The 9,812-nt window shown below is 39.2% G+C and overlaps 1 protein-coding gene across 2 annotated transcripts in view; it reads left to right on the top strand.

Moving 5' to 3' along the window:
- The window catches only part of DENND4A (DENN domain containing 4A), a 48,599-nt gene extending 39,248 nt beyond the window's left edge, over positions 1-9,351 (top strand). Inside the window, exons 24-33 of one of the 2 annotated variants that reach the window (XM_059481800.1) lie at positions 471-565; positions 1,344-1,519; positions 1,640-1,786; positions 2,227-2,437; positions 2,677-2,931; positions 3,439-3,556; positions 3,711-3,737; positions 4,216-4,378; positions 5,242-5,306; positions 5,532-9,351. In XM_059481800.1, coding sequence (XP_059337783.1) covers positions 471-565; positions 1,344-1,519; positions 1,640-1,786; positions 2,227-2,437; positions 2,677-2,931; positions 3,439-3,556; positions 3,711-3,737; positions 4,216-4,378; positions 5,242-5,306; positions 5,532-5,668 — 1,394 coding nt within the window. In that variant the 3' untranslated portion in view covers positions 5,669-9,351. The remainder of the gene's footprint in view (positions 1-470; positions 566-1,343; positions 1,520-1,639; positions 1,787-2,226; positions 2,438-2,676; positions 2,932-3,438; positions 3,557-3,710; positions 3,738-4,215; positions 4,379-5,241; positions 5,307-5,531) is intronic. The other variant, XM_059481801.1, reaches the window with a different exon arrangement.
- Positions 9,352-9,812: the final 461 nt, after the last annotated feature.

The following is a 9,812-nucleotide window of genomic DNA, read 5'->3' on the forward strand; positions in this document are numbered from 1 at the left end:
AAGTAGTAAAAATACTTTTTAAAAATCTGTTATTTTCTAGAAGCCACTGTTGAAGCTGATTATCAGACAGACTGTAGATTTTTTTTCTAATCTGTGCTGGGTAATTGATCATGACTGTTGTATCACTTTCTGATATAATTTAGGGTACAAACAGCAGTGCTTGCCCTTCCCTAGGTTTTGTCCACACAGAAGGTGTGGCTATGAATTAAAATTTGTTTCCAAGGTACCAACTGTTGGTTACAAAGACAAGTGAACATATGGAAATAGTTTGTTTGTAGCTTTTATTTTTGCCTTGCTTGGTGCTGGGCAGATGGCAGCCTCACACTCCACAGTTCCGTACCAGTGTATCTCATTTGTTGCATCTTCCATCACACATTTTATTATAACTGCAGTATTGTTTGAGCAGAAAAACAGGGTGCTAAAAATGCATTTTATGAATAACTGGTACTTTGGGTTTCTCCTGTTAACAGGTTCTCTTTCCAAGTTCCCATTACCTGACAAATCAGAGCTGGTGTCTTCCTGCAGCACCAGCAGTACCAGCGTGTTCCAGAACTATGCCATGGAGGTACAGGATGATTTACTGATTTAATTGATGGACTTGGAACATGTGTCTTTAAATATGAATATTATCTGTATCTCTGGTGAAGTTCAAAGCTCCAAACTAAAGCACTGAAAGACAGATGGATATTTCTGTCACAAAGTAGATTTAATTTCAAATCCTGCTCTAGAGAGATATTTATTTCAGTCACATCTTTTGGTCCTTTAAGCTTGAGTTCTCAAGATTTTGCTTTTGGGTGCAATTGAATTCAGGTATCTAAATCCCTTGTGGAGATAAATTTGTTCAAAGTGAAAATAGTAAGTGAAGTAGCCCTGGACATTTAAAAATGCAGAAGAGAGAAGTGGCTACTTCTTGGTGTAACTTCTAGTAAGAGAACTTTCTTTTCACTGTTAGGCTGTTTGAGGTGGCTCTTCATTATCTTCTTTGGTCCCCCCTTTCCTCCACTGGATTTAGGTTAATGACTATTCATTTGCATCTTTTTTTTCCCATTTTTATAATACTGACAGTCACTAGAAAAGCATATTTAAATTCTAATCATAATTTATGTAGCTGCATAAATATTCCTTTACTTTTATGCTTGCAGATTATAGATAACATGTTATTGTTAATATTCTTAAACAGCTGGTTGATTTTAATCTGAGAAGCAATTAAAGCATGAACTTGTATGCAAGTGGGAGGAATATTCATCAAAGGGCAGAGATTTTGGCTGTAGTTTTAAGTGCCTTGTGACACAAAAGTAGCTTTGGGAACATGTTCTAGTGGGTTCTGTTCCTGCCCTGTGCAGGTCCTCATCTCGAGCTGTTCTCGGTGTCGGACTTGTGACTGTTTGGTTCACGATGAAGAAATCATGGCAGGCTGGACAGCAGACGATTCAAATCTCAATACCACGTGTCCCTTCTGTGGCAATTTATTTCTGCCTTTTTTAAGCATCGAAATCAGAGATCTGCGGCGGCCTGGACGGTAATAACAATATTGGAATTTTCCTCAATTTTAAATGCTCATATTGGGATGTGGGGTTTTTTTGGGATTTAGGTTTCTTGGGGGGCTTTTTTGGATGTTAAGCTTTTGCTTTCCCTGCAGGTATTTTCTGAAATCCAGCCCTTCTACAGAAAATATGCAGTTCCCATCCCTTTTCTCCAATCAGAGTGGGAAGTCCTGTAACACCACAGCCACTGTTGGCCTCACTACATCCCTGATGTCTGTCCAAGAGGATATCAATTCAAATAGGTAAATGTGAATTCCTCAGCTTCTCTGTGCATATGCATGTATTTTAATCAACTGAAATAAATTTGTTATATTCTTTGAAAAGGAGAGATTGATTTGTGAGAGGATCTCTCTGCTGCCTCTCCCTTATCTCTCATCTGCCCACATCATGCTTTCTCTGCCTGATACGCATAATTTCATCCCTAATACAAAAATTCATGTTGGTATTTGTAATTCTGCAAGTTTTATGAACTCTTTAGAAGATGTTTGTGTTCTTCATCAGTGCAAGAGGGAATAAAACTTGCACTGTAACACAAATGAGTGTGGTGACTGACAAGGCAGATTTCAAACTGTCAGGTCCATTATTTCCATTTAATTTCTGTCTGTCTCTGTACATGTTGGAGCACTCACAGTAAAACAAAAAGCTGAGATTCTTTTTTCTTCCTTTTTTTCCTCTCCTCTAGCAAATCCAAGCAACATGACAATGTTTATGCCAGAAGTATCCAGATCCCCTCAGGAAGAAGACAAAATGCCTCTGGGTCAGAATGTACAAGTCACCCTGTAGCAAGGAGCATCAGTACTTTTGGTCCTTTGGAAGAAGACGAGAAGGAAAACCAGAAGATCAGCCATATCATTCCTACTGGTAGCCTGCCTGCTACTTTGCAAGGACCAACTGTGTGTAGTTTTTCTACCTTAAGTCATTTTTTCATGTTTGCCATCGATTAGAGATGTGTAACAGCATTAACCTTCCTCAATTGCAGTAAATGCTAGGTTGTATTATTTAAACTAAAGCTAGTTCTAGCTTTTAGATGTTGGTGTGTGTCATAGAGAGCAAAAGCATTTATAAGACTTTGTAAAGACAGTTGTTTTCATTACATTAGTTACAATTGATGGCGTGTTTTCTGTTCCTGCAGGATCCCTTGAGCCTGGAATGGCGCTTGCCTAGTCCTGATCCTATAACAGTTCCTTACCTCAGTCCTCTCGTGGTATGGAAAGAGCTTGAAAGCTTACTTGAAAATGAAGGGGATCATGCAATAACAGTGGCAGACTTTGTAGATCATCACCCCATCGTGTTCTGGAATTTGGTGTGGTATTTCAGGCGCTTGGACTTGCCCAGTAACTTACCAGGATTGATACTTTCTTCAGAGCACTGCAATAAGAACTCCAAGGTATGGGATCTGCTAGGAAACACAGACACGTGAGAAATGGCTGCTTTCCCATGTAGGAAATCATTACATGATTGAGTAGCTCTTGGAAATTTGTCATGCACTGTGCTGAGCCCAGTCCTGAATTGGTAAAGAATGTGTCAGCTGAGGGAAGATGCTCAGAACCCTGGAACATGTGCTCAGCAGTCCTTGTGGGGGGGCAGTGTTCAGCTCTTACTCATCCCACTGTAATTTGGGATCCTTGGTTTCAAGGGGGATAAGTTGCTAGACAGTTTTGTTGCTATTTGAGTAGCTAAGCAGTAGAAGGAGGAAGTTGAGATATTAGGGCTGTAGAAAATAGGCAAAACACTTGTTTGTCATGTCACTGATTATCTCATTAAGCTTTCTGTATGTAGTTTTAATAGCAAAGCTTTTTACCATGAGACATAGAGACATGAAGATACATGTTAAATACAGAATTCCTCTGTCATGACTTTGTAATAAAATGTTTTTGTGCATTCTCTGGTTCAGATTCCACGGAACTGTATGTCAGAGGACAGTAAATATGTTCTTATTCAGATGCTATGGGACAATATGAAATTGCATCAGGATCCAAGGCAGCCTCTGTATATTCTGTGGAATGCTCAGAGTAAGTTTTGTTCTGTGTGGATTTTGGTGCTCTTTTTTAAGAACAATTTTCATTTTGAACAACTGAAGCATCTGTGTTGAGAAAAGATGTCTTTGTGGATTGTTCACACGAGCTACAATAGTGATTTTTGATCATACTGCTTTTTGTCTTGCAGGTCAAAATCGCACTCTTTTGTTTGAGAGTGAGTGTTAAGCTTGGTGTTGCTATTCTCAGTTTGGGTGACTTGTTTTGGGAGGGAGGCTGCTTCTGTGCTTAGCAGTAAACTGGTTGAACAAGTTTTATTTTTCCAGCATTTCTGTTTCAAATCATTGACTGGTATTGCCAGTGGCTTTTTCTTCACTGGGATGGGAGGAATGAGAGGGAATACATTTCATTGATGTTGATCATCCATTTAGCTTGTGTTCTTATTTTTAGAATTTGCTTACTCAGAGTTTTGTTGCTGGTATTGGATCACACACCTGAAAATAGCTCATGGCCCATTGCATCCATTGAGTTTTTTATGTGCTTTTTGTGTTCTACATTGATAATGTTTGACCTGATGTTTTATTCACTGCATACATGTCAATATTTTCACAGATTTTGTGGCCTTTTTTTTTACAACTCTATACTTGCTACACAAAGAATTTGTTTATTCTTACAGCCTTTCTAATGTTTTTCAGCCCAGAAGTACCCAATGGTCCAGTTATTGCAAAAAGATGATGACTCCTTTAACCAGGAGCTCTTGAGGAGTATGGTGAAAAGCATCAAGATGAATGATGTGTATGGACCAATGAGTCAGATACTCGAGAGGCTCAACAAGTGGCCACATGTTAAAAGACAGAGGTAAGACAAACCAATGTGCCTAGCTGGAGCAGAGTTGGGCAATAATCAGTTTATTAAGGTGAATGATATTTTCCTAGTGTGTTTTTTTTTAAGATAAAAACCCAGTGTTTTTCACCAGTGTTTTCAAAATTTATCACTCTGGTAAATTTTTTTTATGGTAACTTCCACAAACTTAGTTTTTCCATTTTTTACTTTTTCTTCTCCCCTTTACAGCCACCTCTTTTTCTTACCTCTGAACAGTGGGAACTAGGGATCGTGTATATATCTGTATATTTTGTTATTGAATGTTATTTATAAATTAGTAGGTGTTTTAAAATAAAAACCCTACACTTGTTTCTAGGGTGTACAGAAAAGGAGCTAAGAGAAGTTATGTTTCATATTTAGGCAGGGGTATTTTTCCATTAGCAGTGGAATTGGTGAACATTAATTTCTGTGAATTTTCATTTCTTGCCTGGATTTACTGATTTATACTAGGATATACAACAGGCTTGTCAACAGCTGGAGCACTGACAAGGTGTTTATTTGCTTCTCTGCCTGCTTTTTCAAGCTAATGTGAAAATGCAAAAAAGCAAATTACTTGCCAGGTTAAATTTTGTGGAATTTGGTTGAGTGTTTAAGTGCGTGTTTCTCTCTGCACGCACTTGGTGCAGCTTCCAGGGGACCTACCATGGGTGATGTCCACGAGGAATCCAGGGCATTCCCCAGAGCTCAGAAACGACAATATTTTGGAGGCACAATCAGGAGTTATGTTCAAAATGCCGTTTTTTAAATAAGTTGCCTTTAAATGCTTCAATCTATTTTTAATAGAGATGGTTTTGTGCTGTATCAGTGCAGTATATAAACTGGGGTTTTTACCATTTCAGGAGCCTTTACAGAGAAATACTGTTTCTTTCACTTGTTGCCCTGGGAAGAGATAACATTGATATAGGTGAGTTCTGCCAACTATTCAAATGAGCACAGATGATGAATTTATGCAAACTTAGTTGTACAGCTTCCAGAAAAAAATAATCTGTAGATTAGATGTGTGCCACTCTGTGATAAGTGCCAAATAAAAAGGACTTTACAGATATTTTGTGCTGATAAATGCAGCTGTTGTGGCATTTGGGTGGTGTTTTTGAGCTTGCTATCTGAAGTTGTTTTTCCCTTGCTGCAGATGCTTTTGACAGAGAGTACAAAATGGCCTATGATCGTCTCACCGCCAGTCAGGTGAAGAACACTCATAACTGCGACAGACCACCCAGCACTGGGGTGATGGAATGCAGAAAGATTTTTGGAGAACCATATCTTTAAATGTACCTGGCTAAAGAGGTGGTATCTATGACGTATCCCTGTGTAAAATAACCACTTCAGTCACAAGGAACATCTCAGTCTTCAGTGTTCAGGAATGTGCGACGGACTGCGGCACGAGGCCTCGGGAAATTCGGCCTGGCTGCGGTTGTGGAGATGGACAGAGAGCAAAATGGGCCAAATATTATTTCCCTGTCCTTGTCCTTTCTGCAAATCAGTGTGTGGAGAGGCAGGCTGTAAACAAAATCAGTTCTCTGACTTGGGACAACATATTACAGCTCCCTTTAAAAAAAAAATAAATTAAGTAACAGGTGGACAGAAACAATGCACTGAAACTAATGTGAGCGAAGGAAATTCTTCAGAATCTATTGTTTACATAGAATATTCATGATGTTATGAAGAGCATACAAAGTTGTATTATACATATTTTAAATTGTTTATAGTAAGTTGATATTTTTTTAATTTTTTTAAATTACTGGAGTGAATTTTAAATGGACTTGCTGCAGAAGCAATACAGTGCTTATTTTTTTTGCAGTACACTGCTATTTATAGTAACTTGTCCAGTTACTTTTTGAAGAGTGATTTGTTTTTAAAGCATAATAGAAAATGTTAACCTTCACCTAGACAGTACTGGAGATCCAGGATTTCTCTCATGCACACTTGGAAAACATGTTACCACAGCAGTCAGAAGGAAGGTATGGTAAATTTTGCAAAACTCTAACAAATACACTGATGTCTCTGTGAAACACTTCTGTAGAAATCTCCTCTTCCTCTCCTGTTCCCTTCCCTCCCCACTCCCTAGGAAAGGGAAACCACATTGAAGAGTCCTATGGATTTTGTTGTGGAATCAGCCCATCTCAGCTGTTGGCATTTGTTGGTGTGGCTCATTCCAGATGTGAGCTGGAGCAAATGCCAGCCTGCAGTGAGTTCTCCATGAACACGCAGCGCTCAGAGTCTCAGAGGTTGTGTTTGAGGCACTCAGTACAGCACCACATAATGCCCATCCAAAGCTGCTAACTCAAGTACATCCAGCAAACTTGCTACAGGGAATTATAGGGAGTGTAACTTACTGGGGCGTATTAAGCTTAGTTAAACATACTTGGAATGTTCTGTCTCTATTTCACAGGAAAAACAACTTTTTGTTTCCTTTGTAGAAAACTGCTATATCAGTCCTTGTGGTGGAGTCATGGCTTTTGCCTCATGTTTTCTTGTTCTAGACATTTAAAAAATGTTCTGTGCTCTCAGTCACGTAGCAACTCCTCACCAGAAGGTAGGCTACAGGGAAAATATCAGAAGTCTTGCATGGAGGTGGGAAAACAGACATTGAACTGTATAAAACACCCCAAACAAATTTAAATCATGTTTTAACAAATAGATTTATTTTAAGTAATCTTAATTATTTTCCACGTCTAATTTTAGTTGTTGCTGTTATAATACTTCCAAATATTCAACTGTTACGTTAGATTTTATATTGCAGTCTGCCTACCAGTAGATGTTTTTAAAAACATCTTTAGTGTGCAAGTATAATAAACCAGCAATACTTAGGCAGAAAGGTGATAAACTTTAAAGCTAGATTTACTTTATTAAGTGAAATAGAGCAAGCCTTAATGGCTTAAATGAAAAGTAATGCTGCTATGAAGCTCTGTAACCTCCTCCCAGACCTCTGTAAAGTTGTAAGAAGAAGCTGCCCTAAGAAAGGATTTCAAACCTGTAGAGCTGCAGGTATGTGCTGATGATAATTGCAGGATGTAGTCTTGGATACAGCTTCCATCAGGTAATGCCTCTTCTCTAACGTGCTGCTAATTATGTAGCTGACCTTCTTGAACGTATCCCCCCACCTGAGGTGGAGCTAGCAATGCTACACTTACAACATCTTTCACATTTAATTTATTTTAACAATTTATGATGCTCTTTTTGTACTGCCACGCTTGTACAGTACCCTTGTGCATGAAATGAAGCTCCTTTTTTCACCCAGGTACAAGGTAGAGATATCCTCTTCATTCCTCTGAACTATTGTGAAATAAACAGGCTATTTTTGAACACATTCCCTGTAAGTACCCCTTAGTGTGCATGGCTGCTCTGTACAGTAGGAATGCTGCATTACCATGGAAATCTTGCCTCCAGTAGTTGCTGTACTTAAGCTCATAGCTGGGTGTGCTGTGGAAGGTCGTGTTCCCAGCTCCCTGCGGTTCTGTTTCCCATTTGCCACTGGGGCAGCCACTGTTCTATAGGATCTTCAAACCATGAAAGGAGAGAGAGCAAGTGCTTTTTCCAGAGCTGCCGTGGGGTGTTAGAGGGGCTGAGCTATGACCCAGCTTCCCACTCCCGTTCCGGGGTGGCCGAAGAGCCGAGCCCGGTCCCCATCCCCAGGACACGGCACAGGGCAGCACTGTCACACGTGGCCCTTCCTCCATCCTCGTCCCAGCCTCCTTGTAAGGACTCCAACTGCCTTCAGACTTATAACCCAACCAGTCTGACTTCTTTCCAGCATCCCCAGCACTGGCAGGGGGTGGATGCTGCCCTGGGAGCAGGGCTGTCCGTGCAGCCCTCACACATCCTGCATCCCCGGGTCCTGCATCCCCGGCACGGCTCTGCTGAAGCGCTGCCAGTGTTAATTTGGGTGTGCTTTGAAATTATGCTATCATGTAGTAGCTCACCAAGTGAAATCATTATACTTAATGAATTGTTTTATAAAGTCTGTTGCAAGTCAGTCCACTGTAGAAATGTATAAAAACAGAGTCAGAATAACAACATATTATAAGTGGGAAATTTTCCTCATTCAAGTCACAATGTTCCAGACATATCCTGAGGTCGATAATTTTTAGAGCATCATACAATTCAGTGTTGAAACAGTTTTCAAATCTCATTTTCCTTTATTAGAAAAGCAATTTGACTATATTTTCCAATACCACAAAGATTAATAAATAAAATATTTGAGACATATTTTCAATTTAAAATTTTGTATGAAGTTAATTTTCTCCTTTTGTGTACTAAATAAGGCTTATGTCCAAAACCTGAAACAAAGGTTTTACATTTGCAGTGCAATATATATTTTGCTTTACTTATGGTTCCACTGGAATAATTATTGGAGATGAAATACTGAAATGTGAATAGAAATTGTGCTGTTTCTCTGACACTGCTGTGTCCCATTTGAGAAGTCTTGCTGTTGGTACAGTTACAGCCTGATGAATTTGACTTCCACTGGCAAATTAAATGATTTGTATCCCAAAAAAGAGAAAATTCCTGCATGTAAAGTCTTAGTGTAACAAATGGGAGATGCAAATAGTAATAATAGAGAGGGGTATTTCTGGATATTATCTCACTGGGATTTAAAAATGGTACTTTGTTAGTCTGCAAGCAGCACTTTTTAAATGAATGGTTGTAGATTTGTAAATATGTAATGTTTAAATTTTATTTACCAAAAACCAGTATGTTGGATGTTTGCTTTGGTTTGTAGTTCCTTTAAAATATGCAAAGTCAATGTTCACAATGTTAAGGTTTTTTTCTGTCTCATCCCAAAAAAAAGATGTTTTACAGTGAGTCAATAAAAAGCTTAAAATCTTTCTGGTTATTTCCATTAACATTTTATTAGATTGATTAGAGTGACAGAAATGTCTGCAACTCTTAACCACATTGTGTGCTCCCATGAGGTGTTAACAATAAACCTCTCAGGTTTGGTGATGTCATTGGCATTTTTTCATCTTGTCTATATAGAAGTCAGTGTTAACAAGAGGAATTAGTGCTGGCTAAATAACCTGTAACTGTCAGAGATTAGTGTCAGGATGAAAACAAACCCCCAGCATTCAACTCCTTTGTTGTATTTGATTCCTGGCTTCAGTTTTGATTTGGAGTAATGTGCTGTTCTAACCCCTGAGCCTTTCAGTCTTTTTTGCAGCAAGACCCAGGTGCCATCACACCTGTACCAGTGGCACTTTACAGGAGTTTTAGGCACTGCATTGCAAGATCAGGCACAGATCTGAAAGGAGCTCGGTGCAGTTTGAGGGAGTTCTCTGCTGCGATGCAGTCTGAGTGTCCCCACAGGGATTTTAAGCAGAGTAGTTCCATAAAGGCCCAGCCACATCAGTCTGATTCTCCTCCCACTGAAGCAAAATTCATTGGTTTCAGGGAGTTTGAGCAGTTCACTGAC

This window comes from Ammospiza nelsoni, chromosome 14 (genome assembly GCF_027579445.1).
Source record: "Ammospiza nelsoni isolate bAmmNel1 chromosome 14, bAmmNel1.pri, whole genome shotgun sequence".
Lineage (NCBI taxonomy): Eukaryota > Metazoa > Chordata > Aves > Passeriformes > Passerellidae > Ammospiza > Ammospiza nelsoni.